Consider the following 13,695-nt stretch of genomic DNA (forward strand, 5'->3'; position numbering starts at 1 on the left):
ATCTTAGTTAAGTTCATCTTCTATTTAATTGAGTCAAATGTCTCTTAAGCTCGATGAATAAGAGCCTTGCCCTTTTTGTCCGTCTCGAGACCAGAGTGACGGACGCTGCTGAGACTCTGCAGCAGGAAAACCTCCCTTCAGACACATTGAGATGAAACGAAGGTTGAAACCAAACCAAACCTGCAGCTGCTGTGAACGGATTGTTTCTGTGTCCTTGTCGTCAGCACAGAGAGACTCAGACGTGTGAGTCCTCACCAGCAGAGAGACGCTCGGGAGACGCTCTCTCAGAAGTAGAAGGGAGGAGGAAAGCAGCTCCTGAATGTAGAGGCCCACTCGATGCACAGGGAAACGCTCTGGGAGTAATTAGTGCTCTGAAACCCCCTGAGTTCCACGTGTGTCTAATATCAGCCACATATGAGGTTTTTATTTGTGCTTACACACACACAGTTGATTAGCGTCTGATGGTCCACTGAAGACTGTCCACCAGGCAGGAACGTCTCCGTCCTCCTGTCTGTCTCTTTACCGCCTGAAACACTGAGAACTAATGGTTTCCAGCTGGAACCGGATTTCATACGAGGTACTCAAACTTTCCACTTTCTCAGATTATTGAAGCTGCAGACAACAGATGCTCTGGACAACATGACACACATGGTTGGTTTCAGACCTTCACCTCCAGATCAAGTGAAGCTTCAGACTCTCAGAGGAAACGTCCTGATCAGTCAGAGGTCAAGGGTCATGTTCCTAAACTCTCCTTCTGTTAAAACATTAAAAACTGACCCCGGTGTTTCTTCCCTTTTCAGATGGTGACAGACACAGTGTGATCGTCAGTAACAGTGTGTCTCCACTCGTCTCCACCTCCTCAAGTCCCAGCTGAAGTTTCTGGGTCAACGTGTTTCCGTGGGAACGCACCTCAAGTTACATGTACACTTTATTATTCTGATTGAAGGATTCAACTGTTCCCACGGTTTTAACGGAAGTGAAGCAGCAACAACAGCTTTCATTGAAAATCATATTCTCGTCCAAACAACAGAAGAAAAGTTGTGATGAAGTTTTGACTGATGGAGGCTGATAGAAACCACACACACACACACACACACACACACACACACACACACACACACAGAGAGACACACACTGGGCCCATCATATTAAAGTCCAGCTCCACTGACGGGGGAATGTGGTTTCCAGGCAACACACACACTCACAGACTGGACGCAGGAGCAGGTGCTGAGGACTTGTGCTGGTGGGTGGCGAGCGAATGTTGGCACAGCCTCCCTGTTATTGGTCAGTGGGGTTATTTTTATCAGCGAGCCCGTCCCATGTAGAAAAACAAGGCTCAAAACTAAAGGTTCCACCCTGATGAAGGGCTTCAGGAGAACAAGTCTCAGCTCCGACCGCGATAACGTGTGAAGACCGACACTCGGAAAACTGGAACGTAGTAACTACAAAATAAAACCACTACAACTTAAACAGGAAGTGATTCTGTGAATGTTGTTGTCATAAAAGATTTGGACATTACAGAAATGTATAAGTCATGTCCACCCTCCTGCTGCCCTACAGGCTCCGCCCCTCGCCTGGATGTTCCCACATGTTCCTGTTGTTGTGAAAGAGTTCAGACCCAACAACCTGCTGCTGCTGTTTCACAAACACAAACTACACAACATGTCTTACACAGTTCATGTGTGAGATCCTCTTTGAGCTCCCAGCTCCCGCTCTGAGGAAGCTGTAGTTCTGAGGAAGCTGTAGTTCTTTGGAAGCGTTTAAAGTGTAAATGTAGAGTAATGTGTTGATGGTTTGTTTGAATCCGAGCTCTGACTCTGCTCAGGTGGAACAAGGCGGCTTTGTCCCGTGGCAGCCGACAGGTGCTCTGTGGACGTTGGAACGCCGCCGGAGGAGAACGGCCAAATGCAACCAGGGCGCCACTTGGCAGGAGGACGCTGCAGCCGCCCTCAGCCCAGGATGGAAAAAGCATAATGAGCATAAATAAACCGGGAGTGCGTTGAGTACACACACACACACACACAGAGGACCAACACCACGTTGCTGTTCTGTCCTCACACCAGCAGACAAGAGGTTGTTTCTCCAGAGCGTCCTCTTCCTGAGTCAACACCGTCTGAGCAGACACGCCCTGGTTTATTTCCCCAGTTCATTTCCCCAGTTTATTTCCAGTCGTTTCAAAGTGCAGCTTTGTCCCCGGGAGCAGTTTCCACACACGACTCCAAGGTCACGTCCTCTCATCACAGGTTCTACTTTGTGTTGAATGATTACACACTAATCATGTTTTCCATAAACCTGGATGTGTTTATACATAATTATTCTACTGACGATGTTAAACTAATGAAAATAAATTGAGATGATTTTGTTTTGTCTGGTGGTCAAATGAAATGTCCCAGTTCAGACCTCAGCTGCTCTGAAGTGAAACTCTTCAGGTTTAACTCTGTCTTTGCTTACTTTCCTTAAACATATTAAAATATAATGTCAGAAAATGGATCTGCAATAAAATGTTCCTTCAACATATATACATATATATACATGATAACTACGGTGGTGAATGTTCTGTATCAGTGGTGATGCTCCACTGGAGGATCTGGGAACTCGCGGTGGTTCGACAGCAGAAATAGATCCAAAGAGATGAAAGTTGAGACGAGCTGTAATCACCGAACCAGAATAGAGACGAGTGGTTTGAATCCTGCAGAGATCACGATTCCCATCAGCTTCCTGTGGAAAAGAGCTGAGCAGGCGTTTTGCTCCTTTTGTGTCAGAGAGGAGCAAGATACATTTATTAATCCAACACACATGCACAGACACACTACATGTAAATGGGGGAAATTTGTCCTCTGCTTTTGACCCATGTGGTGAACACAGCAGGACACACAGAGGAGTGCCCCTGAGTCAGGGGCACGTAGACAGTGGGGAAGGGAGTCTGTCTTGGACTTTTGAACAGATCCATTTCTGCCCATAGTCCAATTTTTTTGCCACTAGTCCACCGCCTCTCCCAAAAGGCACTGCTGGGAATTGAACCCAGGATCTTCTGTTTACTAGACAGACGCTTTACCAACTAAGCCACAGCGCCGATGTGACAACATATGCTTCTGGATGTGATAATGAGTTTTGAACATGAAGATGTAAGACGATGATGAATGTCTATAACCTCCGTAGAAAGATGTCAAAGATCTCAATCATCTCAATCATCCTGTCAATCATTTTATAACTTTAAAGGACCCATCGTATGCCCATTTTTACCACAGTTGATATGGTTCCTTGGGGTCTTAATGAAATGTGTGTAACATATTTTGGTCAAAATACCACAAGGATCATTTAAAACAGCAGCCTTTTTACCCTGTCTAAAGCAGCCCTCCTCAGATTGACCTGTTTTTAGTGCCCCGGCTAACGCTAGCTCCGGTGGTGATGATGGCAATGGTGGTCCAAGGCCATGTAGCGAGACTCCCTACATGGGCAGGGTTGGAAAATGACGTACACAACTGTCGTAATCCCATTCGACGCACTCTAGCGTATCGTTCTAGATCGTTCATTCCTCTGACATAGAGGAACCACAACAAATCGCGGGAGTTGTTTTTTTCCAGAGTTTTTGGGACGGTATATGCCAGATACCCAGATTAACGTGTAGAAGCACTACAACAGTGGAATTTTCATAATATGTGCTCTTTAAGTGAACATGAACACGTTGTAAATATACACATATTTATACATGTGTACATGTTATAATTACTATTATTATATCACTATTACTATTATTATTATATATACTGTTGCTGCCATTATTACTATATACTGCTTTTATATTGGTATAATTACTATCATATATAAATGTAGATTATGTTATATTATATACATACTGTACTATTATTATATACTGTCTAACAATAACATTACCATCATATCATCAGTACTATTAACATCATCTTGCCACTGCACTTTATCTGCCTATTTTATTTTATCTTGTGCTTCTGTTTTTTTATTCTTTCTACCTCAATATTTTTTATTTTATTCTATTGTATTGTATTTTATTGTATTCAAATATACCGGATGCTATGACAACTTAATTTCCCTTCGGGGATGAATAAAGTACTCTATCTATCTATCTATCTATCTATCTATCTATCTATCTATCTATCTATCTATCTATCTATCTATCTATCTATCTATCTATCTATCTATCTATCTATCTATCTATCTATCTATCTATCTATCTATCTATCTATCTATCTATCTATCTATCTATCTATCTATCTATCTATCTATCTATCTATCTATCTATCTATCTATCTATCTATCTATCTATCTTGTATAAAATAACAGTAACTTCTCAGAACCTCCTCATTGTTCCTGTGACTCTTTTATTCGCCTCCTTCTTGAGCGTTAACCTGAAACCTGCAGCACCTCAGGCTCTGGCCTCTCGTCTGGTAACGTGCAGGAGATTTGGCATTTTGCTCGAGTTGTGCACATTGTCGTGGGAAGTCGTCCATCTGTTGTCCCACATGGCCGGGTGGAGGATGGCTCGGGGGGGTGAGGCCCTGCAGGCCCTGCTCGGCCTCAGTGATCCCTGCGTGGCACCTCCATCGGGCCGCGACCACCTGAGCAGCGAGCACAGCCCGATGGAGGAGGAGTGGCTCGACCCGGAGGAACCTGGTGGAGCGTTCCTCCTCATGATGGTTTATCAAAGCAGCTGATTCCAGTAGAATCCTCCCACTGAGCCGGTGGTTTGAGTTTGAAATGACTTCTGCTCTGATGGAGGAACCGTGAGGGGATTTAAACCTCACAGCTCCGAGGGAAACTTACCACTAAACTGCTTTTATTAGTAACTGATAAGGAAATTGCTAACATGCTAATGTTGTGTATTTGTTCATGAACTTGTACAGAATCTCTCTATATTTGTATTTCTTCATTTTAAATAGTGTGATAATCACTGGAATGAGTTCAGCACAGCATGAATGAATCAGACCCAGTTCTCCTTCACACATGGAACCTGGTGAAGAGCAGTTCCTCTCGTCCTCTCAGGTTCCACAGAGGTGACTCCAGAGGGAAAGTCCCTCCAGGACGGGGATAAATCACGGATGTTTCGTCCTCTGCGGGTCGTCCACTCCTCCGTCCTTCACACAGACACACAGCTCCGTGTCCGTGTCAGGACTCGGACACGCCATCCATCAGCGTGGCGTTATGAGTTGCGAGATGAGTAGAGGAGCTTTATTGAAGCTCCGCAGGGACGAGGACGCAGCGGCAGGATGTCCCCGTCCTGATCGATAAGGACCCTGCAGTCCTCAGGAGGAGCATTAACCTGCTGCGCTCCGGTAATGCATCTCGTAATTAAGTGGCCTTGTCGCCGCCATCTTGTCGGCTTGCAGTGTTAAACTGCCTTTTGAAAATCCAATGAAGAAGAGACTGTGACAAACTGCTGAGTGAATCCGATCCAGGATGTTTCCTCTGAGGTGCGTCGGTGACCCCACAACAATCAGGTCCTTTCTGTTTGTCCCTGAGCGTCCCAGCCTGGACGAGGCCGGAGAGGCTGCAGAGCCACGGCTGGATTCAGGCTTCAAATACACTCTGCATCAGCCTGGACTCAAAGAGGCTGGAAGATTCAAATGTTTAACTCTCAAGCAGAAGCCAGCTTCATGTGGAAAGAAGCTTTTCAGTTACAAACACCGTCTCATTATGTTTGGTTTACCACGTTAACTTCTCGTCCACAAACTCTCATCTTGTTTTTGCAGAAAGAGAAAAGTCCCCCCCACCAGGTGAGCAGGTCGCCAACACGGAGGAGAGGTGACCTGCTCCGATCGGCTTCATCACACGTGGAGCCTCCAGAGGCGTCTGCAGCAGAGGAGCAGCAGCAGAGGAGGAGCAGAGCAGCAGCAGAGGAGGAGCAGCAGAGCAGCAGCAGAGGAGGAGCAGCAGAGGAGCAGCAGAGGAGGAGCAGAGCAGCAGCAGAGGAGGAGCAGAGGAGCAGCAGAGGAGGAGCAGAGGAGCAGCGGAGGAGCAGCAGAGGAGGAGCAGCAGCGCTCAGACGCTGATGAGACGAGAACTCAAACCTCCAACGTTTAAGTTTAAAGGAAAAATAAAACTGATGAAATGTCTGTTTGACAAAATTCACCTGAAGAGTTTCAATAGGACTTACCCCCTTGTTATTGATTTATTGGAAACTTTCACTGAAGAAGCAGATTTTCTAATCCAGTAAGAACCTCACTGCCCAGTTCAGATTAATCTCAACCCAGCAGGAGCCCGAGCAGAGAAACTAGAAACTAGAACATCCCAACTGACTTCTGCTCAAATTCACTTGCACCATTAAATAAACATTTCACATTCTTTGGCAGAATCTCACATATTTGAGTTTTGCTGCTGTTGTTCTAACAACTTGGAGAATCTGCAGGTCAGAGCACGACGGGGAAACGCTCAGCTGTCAATCAACTGTCTGCTGCTTGAAATCCCACTCATTAGAGTCTTCAAGCCTCTGGACTGGTTCTGTTCTCCTTTGTGTTCGATCGAGTGCTTCCTGATTCGGTCGATGCTGAACTGATGAAGAGATGTTTGACTCTGCTGGGTTTGACCCGATGACTCCGGCTCAGAGGAACATGTGTCTTTAGGAGCAGCAGCAGCAGCAGTTTGGATCAGTTTGGATCACGAGCTCTGGAGACTGGTGAACTTTAACTGTTGGTGCAGTGAGTCTTTGGTCGGGATCATAAGAGTCCGAATCTGATCCTGAAGGAAAGTCAGCTCCAGTCGTGACCTCACAGCTTCAATGAGGATATTATATTTATAGGTTTCTCTTTCTTCGTGTGCAGAACCGAAACCTGAATGTTTCCAGTGTCATATAACTCATTATTTCAAAGACTTAATAGAAAACAGTTTGAACAGGAAGCTGCTGAGTTTCAGGCTCTACACTGAGATTCTCTGTTCACTTAAATGAGATTCAACATATAAACAGCCACTAGATCACAAAGTCTCATGTTCCCTGTTACCACTGCAGCACTTGGTTTTATTATAAAAGTGTTTTTTCAGTTTGATTAGTTTTTCTTTGGTAACTGTCTGTTAAACTTTGCATGTTTTTAAGATAACTTTTCTAATTTGAGCTCCTTTAATGAATCACTTCCGTAGAGGAAAGGTCTTAAATCTTTAAATATAAAAAGCTGAATCTGGTCCTTTATGTCTCGCTTGTGTCAGGCAGCAGCTTTTAAAAACCTGAGGGTCTTTATTGAAATGTAATGAACAATAAAGCTAATGACAAACACAGGAGCTGAACCCTGAAGTTTATCTTCATACACAACGAACCATTCTCCCACGAACACAAAGAACCAATGAACTGAGTTATCTGCAAACTGCATCTGGTCGTTGCTCCTAGCAACAGATGAGAGGAACGACTTCTACACATCACAACGAGCGAGAGACAAAACTGAGTGTTTGTGTGTGTGTGTGTGTGTGCGTGCGTGCGTGCGTGCGTGCGTGCGTGCGTGCGTGTGTGTGTGTGTGTGTGTGTGCGCGCGTGGGCGTGGGCGTGGCGTGCGCGCGCGTGCTTCTTCATGAATGAATTGACGTCACATTCTGAAACCTGTATTTTATCACATGAAGCTGCAGCGTCTGAATCCACGCTATCATCACGACCTTGAGATTACAAAGGAAATCCATTAGGTGTCTGTAACGCTGGGGGGGGGGGGGGGCCTGGGGGGGGGGTCTGTGATGTTTAGATAAATTAACCCTGAAATTACATTTTAGCATAAATATATAACATTTTATAAAAATTCATATATTTTATTGTGTTTCTGGAGCATGAGACGTTTCTTCATCAGTCACGTGACCTATGGTAATCAGCCGGTCACAGCTCCACTAGGCCCTCTGCTGGAGGCTGAGCTGCAGCACAGAGACCAGGACCAGGACCACAGGGACCAGGACAAGGACCAGGACCACAGGGACCAGAACCTGGACCACAGGGACATGGACCTGGACCACTGGGACCTGGACGTAGACCAGGACCAGGACCAGGACCAGGACCAGGACCCGGACCAGGACCAGAACCACAGGGACCAGGACCAGGACCACAGGGACCAGGACCTGGACCACAGGGACATGGACCTGGACCACAGGGACAAGGATGATCCATTAGTTGCCTGTTTTTAATTGTAAAGGTTCATATTTGGGTTTAATTGGTTTATTTAAATTTGAGTTGGACGATGTTTCCTGTTTTTCTCTCTAAAGACACATCAATAGATTTAAATCATTTTTATTGTTTCATAAAATGTTTCCCACCAGATGAACGATGAAGAGACAGAACTCGGTCGAACATTCATGTGAATCAGAAGAGTATCATATTTAAATCTCAGCCTCCAGCTCTGAGTCTTTATTTCTTATCTCAGTTTGACTGAAGCTGTCGAGAATCTTTGGAGATCAGCTTCTCGTTATTCTTCCTCATATTTGGGTCACATCCCTTATCCCCCCCCCCTCATTTACATAATCACACAAAACGACATCCAACCTCCTTTTTGTTTTCATGTCCTCAGACACACACTCTGTTGTGTGGTGTTTGTGTTGTTGTGTCCCTGCTGGTTGTGTTGATGTGTCTCTGCTGGCTGTGTTGTGTTGTTGTTGTGTCTCTGCGTGTTGTGTGTCTGTGTGCAGCTCACAGGAGCAGATTGTGTTTCCAGTCTCGTGAACACAAACACTGAACTGAACTGGAGCTGCTGTCGAACACTGATAAGAAGCAAACGAGAATTAATCTGTTGTTTCCTGAAAATTTAAATACAAACAGATTTTAAAAGATACAAAATCCTGAAGCACAACAAGGATCTAAAATTGATTGATAATATTTTCTATTTATTGTTGGTTCTTATCATCCTGATTTTCCTAATATATAGAGATAACGAACTACGTGTTTCATGTTTTCAGGAAACATCCAAGGAAATAAAAAGACAACTTGAAATACTTGAATTATGAATTATTACAATTAATTATTATGATTGTCCAGTACTTTGAGTATTAAACTAAAATGCTCATGTTAGCATTTAGCTCAGATCAGTGCATATTAACAATTGATCCCTATTTTTGTGATTTTAGCAAAAATTCTGACGTATCTTTTATTTCATATAATTGTACATTTATATCTTTGGAACTTTTATGGTTTCTTTGACAAAAAAAATTTAATTCCACATCTGTAAAAACAGTAAAAATGTGTCAACGAACAAACTTGAATTGAAATCAGTACTTTTCAGAATGTGCAGAATTAGTTTTTTAAATAAATTCAGTTTAACATTTTGCAGAAACTAATGTTTGGTTCATCATCACTGAGCTGTCGAGCTGCTGTAGTTCCAACTTCTGTCCAGCAGGAGTCAGGTTTTCACCACTTTACACCAACACAACCTGATGTTGTCTTTGTTTTCACGTCTTCTTCTTCTTCTGCAGATTCCAGTTTTCTACTTTCAGCTGGAGTCTGAAGCTGAGACTCTGATTTCTGTAGAATAAACTCGAAATATGACAATAGAGAACACGTAACGATGACAGGGATTTGTTATCATTTAAATAAAGAGTTTCCTCCTCCTCCCCCTCTTCTTCCTGCACATGCGCAGACCGTCGCTGCTCCAGTTTGAGGAAGTTTCACTTTTTACTCTGAAACTCACCTGAGCTCATTTAGCGGTTTCCTGTTTGTTTGTTTGTTGGTTTGAACTCAACCTCCGACACCACGTGGCGGTTCGACAGGTAAACTCGTGACCTCACGGCGTCACTTAGTTCGATTAACGATGTTTTACGTCTCAGGTGCGAGTTTAAAAATGTGACGTCATCCTCCTTTTTCCCTCTTTCAGGACGACGCAGATATGACGTCAGCATCTGACCTGGAGCAGCTCGCGGACATTGGTGAGTTTAAAGACACACAAGTTACACACTTGTGTGTCTTCATGTTGAGCTGGTTGTGTTGCGTGTCTTCTGGATGTGTGTGGTTCTGTTGTGTGTCTATGTGGAACAGGTGGTGTTGTGTGTCTGGATGTGTGTCTATGTGGAACTGGTGGTGTGTGTCTGGATGTGTGTCTTCATGTTGAACTGGTTGTGTTGTGTGTATCTGGTTGTGTGTGTTTGTGTTGTGCGTTCTCTTGCCCTCTGTTTCCTGTCTCTTATCAGATGATTGTGTTTATGAGAAACTTCCCTCAGAAAAAACTGCTTCAGATAATCAGAGGAATGTGTTTGAACTGGTTTCATATTTAAATCATGTTTGAACTGGTTTTATATTAAATCATGTTTAAACTGGTTTCATATTAAATCATCGTGTTACATTAGGTTGTGATCAGAGAGTTTTCATTTAATCGTCTGTTTCTGGTTTGGTTTTGAATCAACCTGTGATGATGATTTATTATTTTTTATTAATATTAGTTCAGAATCTTCTCGTCCTGTTTCACTCCTTGTTTTACTTCCTGTTTCCAGTTTAAAATCATTTTTGTGAATTGTCCAGCTTCTTCTTGTCTGTTTGTCGTTTTGTTGTGTATCTGTGTTTAACTGTGACAGAGCTGCTGAGGGAGGAAGAGGAGGATGAGGAGGAAGACGATCAGACGCGTGTCACAGACGCTCCGCCCTCAGTCCTTCCTGACTCCTCCCACCCGTATTACGACGTGGCTCGACACGGCGTCGTCCAGGTCTCAGGTCAGAGACTCGTCACTGGTCTCAAACGTTTCCTGATCTTTGTTCTTCTTGCATCACGATCAATAACAAACTGTTTCAGTGGAGGATCAACAAGTTTAAATAAAGTTATTTCTAACTCGTCCGTCTCCAGGAGACGACAAGTACGGCAGGAAGTTGATCGTCTTCAGCAGCTGCTGTTTGCCTCCGTCCCACCAGCTGAACCACCGGCGGCTGCTCGAGTACGTGCACGGGTCCGGCGTCACGCAGGAAACACGCGTGTGACGCAGAGCGCTTACTGACAGCTTGTCTGTGGTGCAGGTACCTGAAGTTCACGCTGGACCAGTACGTGGAGATGGACTACATCCTGGTTTACTTCCATCACGGCCTGAGGAGCAGCAACAAGCCGTCAATGAAGTGGTTACGAGAAGCGTACAACGAGTTCGACAGGAAGTACGTCACCTCGCCGTTCTCCCTGGAACCCGAAGACGTTCTTAAATTAAAGTCCTCACTTTGTTTCAGGTACAAGAAGAACCTGAAAACTCTTTACGTCGTTCATCCCACGAACTTCATCCGAATCGTCTGGAACATCTTCAAACCTCTGATCAGGTAAAACTTCTCACCTGTTGAATCTCAAGCTCTCGTCACTTCCTCACTTTACTTTGTTTCCTTCAGCCACAAGTTTGGGAAGAAGCTGACGTACGTGAACTTTCTGGACGAACTGAGAGAACACGTGAACTACGAGCAGCTCATCGTCCCACCAGACGTCCTCAGGTACGAGTCAGTTGACCTCAGGTACCGGACAGGTGACCTCAGGTACCGGACAGGTGACCTCGGGTACCGGTCACGTCACCTCGGGTACCAGTCAGGTGACGTCACAACAAACAGAACGGTGAGTTTTAATCTGATCAGAATAATAATTAGTCTGTTTTTCTCAGACATGATGAAAAGTTACGAGCGGCTCAGAAAGGCGGAGCCCCTCCCCCAGTGAAGAGGCCGCCGCCCCGCCCCCCCCTGCCCACTCAGCAGTTTGGAGTCAGTCTTCAGTAGTGAGTCTATTCACTGACACTTTTTATTAAAACCACACAACTGATCAAAAACTAATCGATGAGTCAAACATGTTTGTTTGAAGCATCAGAGAGAAGAACCGGGACGAGCTGATTCCTCCGGTGCTGCTTCAGACGGTTCGATACCTGAAGGACAAGGGTGAGACACCCGCCCCCCCCAGAGTCTGATCGTCACCACAGAACAAACACACACCGTGTGCATTTGTATGTGGAGCAGTTCGTCTACACAACTGTTCCTGATGTCAGTGTCTCAATGTCTCTTTGTGTCTGTCTCTAGTCTCAAAGTCTCTGTCCCTGTGTCTCAGGTCTGAGGACAGAGGGACTCTTCCGGCGCTCGGCTCGAGTTCAGCTCATTAAGGACGTTCAGAAACTCTATAACCTTGGTGAGTGAGTCTCTATCTGCAGCAGCAGGAAGTGAAGAGTCTGTTTCACTGTTTCTTTTAATTTTACACAACAATGACGATCATTTCTGTGTTTATGTTTGTCTGTGTTTTGATTCAGAATCACTTATTTTATAGACTTTTCTAATATATAAATATGCATGTATATATATTTTTGTGATTCTTGAAGGGAAGCCTGTGAACTTTGATCTTTACGGTGACGTCCATGTTCCGGCTGTGATCCTGAAGACATTCCTCAGAGAACTCCCTGAACCTGTGCTCACGTTCCGAGTCTACAGCCAAGTCCAGGACATCCTCAGTGAGTCACAGTGGAGAAATGATCTATATTAGTTATTTATTAATCTATATTAACCAGTTTATATTAATGTGTAAATCTTTGTTTTCTCCTGCGTCTCAGATGTGGAGAACATCCTCCGAGTGACGACATGCAAACAGATTGTTGAAAGTCTTCCTGAACATAATTTCATTGTATTGAAGTTTCTGCTGAGTTTCCTCCACATGGTGAGTCTCATTTAATCTGATCTGAATTAATCTGATTGAATCTGATCTGATTTAATCTGATCTGATCACAATTGTTTCTCTTCAAGGTTTAAACATCGTAAAAGATTCAGTTTCAGTCATGTGTCACTAACTCGTTGTTGCACATCAGTATTTATTGGTTTTGTTCTGTTGATTTATCGTGTCTGTGGTTAATCGCTGATGAACCTGTCTGTGATTGGTCGTCTCAGGTGTCTCAGGAGAGCATCAATAACAAGATGAGTGCGTCCAACTTGTCGTGTGTGTTTGGGGTGAACCTGGTTTGGCCTCGTCATGGTTCCATCTCCCTCACGGCTCTGACGCCCATCAACATCTTCACCGAGCTGCTCATCGAACATTTCCTCACCGTGTTCGCTTCTCGCCGTCCGGCGGGAGAAGTGGCGCCGTGAGACAGCAGGTCAGCGCCGCCCTGGATCCTCCAACATGTTTCTCCACATTTATAAAGATCTGCTTTGTGTCAGATGACGACTGAATGAAATCTGTTCCCAGGATGTTTTGACCTTTTTAGCTTGAAAAAGAGCAGATTGACTGAACCCTCCTCTCTGAGGATTTGATGTTTCACTGTCCAGCTGCTCTGAGCTCGTTAGTTCTTTGTATTTCCGGTGTTAGCTGAGCTGCTTATTTTCTTCACCTTCTCCACTCACATTTCATTCTGACAACGTCCGGTCGACAAGCAGTAAAACCAAAACATGCCTTTAAATAAATAAATAGCCATTCATTAATGTTTTGAATTCGCATTTCAGCTTCTGGTTTGAGTCCTAATAAATAAAACCTGAAATGTTGTGGTGTAAAATAACACATGTGATTCAGTGACCTTTGACCTTTTTAATACCAAAATGCACTTTTTACGTTTCAATAAATCACCTGAAAGTTCATAACATGTTTGTTGAGGTCAGTGATTTTAACTCATAACTCTAATCATTTGATCCTTAATCTGTGTAAAAGACAAAAACTCACTGGAATCAAAGGTTTTGTTCTTGAATTTGTTTATTAATGATTCAATTTTTTGTAAGAACTTGGTACAAAAAAGTGAGACTACTCTTTAACCATTTACCAACGTCCATCCATCAAGTTGTTAATGCATC

At 44.1% G+C, this 13,695-nt stretch overlaps 1 protein-coding gene and 1 non-coding gene across 3 annotated transcripts; one reads left to right on the forward strand and one right to left on the reverse strand.

Annotated features, from left to right (window-relative positions):
- Nucleotides 1–3,000: 3,000 nt before the first annotated feature.
- Nucleotides 3,001–3,073, reverse strand: trnat-agu (transfer RNA threonine (anticodon AGU)). Its single transcript has one exon. It is a non-coding gene; the product is annotated as a tRNA-Thr (tRNA).
- A 6,502-nt stretch (nt 3,074–9,575) lies between these two features.
- Nucleotides 9,576–13,488, forward strand: LOC133007727 (rho GTPase-activating protein 8-like). Of its 2 annotated transcripts, XM_061075753.1 has the most exons (13): nt 9,576–9,696; nt 9,801–9,852; nt 10,495–10,629; nt 10,760–10,847; nt 10,927–11,058; nt 11,128–11,214; nt 11,281–11,379; nt 11,544–11,654; nt 11,738–11,811; nt 11,978–12,055; nt 12,243–12,371; nt 12,471–12,574; nt 12,802–13,488. In XM_061075753.1, the coding sequence occupies exons 2-13, from the start codon at nt 9,813–9,815 to the stop codon at nt 12,997–12,999; spliced, it is 1,275 nt and encodes a 424-aa protein (XP_060931736.1). In that variant the 5' UTR covers nt 9,576–9,696; nt 9,801–9,812; the 3' UTR covers nt 13,000–13,488. The 2 variants fall into 2 exon arrangements, with proteins under 2 accessions (XP_060931736.1, XP_060931735.1); XM_061075752.1 differs by having other exon boundaries at nt 10,927–11,214.
- The last annotated feature ends 207 nt before the right edge of the window (nt 13,489–13,695 follow it).

The sequence above is a fragment of the Limanda limanda genome, chromosome 1 (genome assembly GCF_963576545.1).
Source record: "Limanda limanda chromosome 1, fLimLim1.1, whole genome shotgun sequence".
In the NCBI taxonomy this organism is placed as follows: Eukaryota; Metazoa; Chordata; class Actinopteri; order Pleuronectiformes; family Pleuronectidae; genus Limanda; species Limanda limanda.

Coding starts and splice junctions, on each gene's coding strand:
- LOC133007727 (XM_061075752.1), top strand. CDS start 9,813: ATGACGTCAGCATCTGACCTGGAGCAGCTCGCGGACATTG. Junction 11,380..11,543: donor GTCCCACCAGACGTCCTCAG/GTACGAGTCAGT, acceptor TGTTTTTCTCAG/ACATGATGAAAAGTTACGAG. Junction 12,575..12,801: donor TGCTGAGTTTCCTCCACATG/GTGAGTCTCATT, acceptor TGGTCGTCTCAG/GTGTCTCAGGAGAGCATCAA.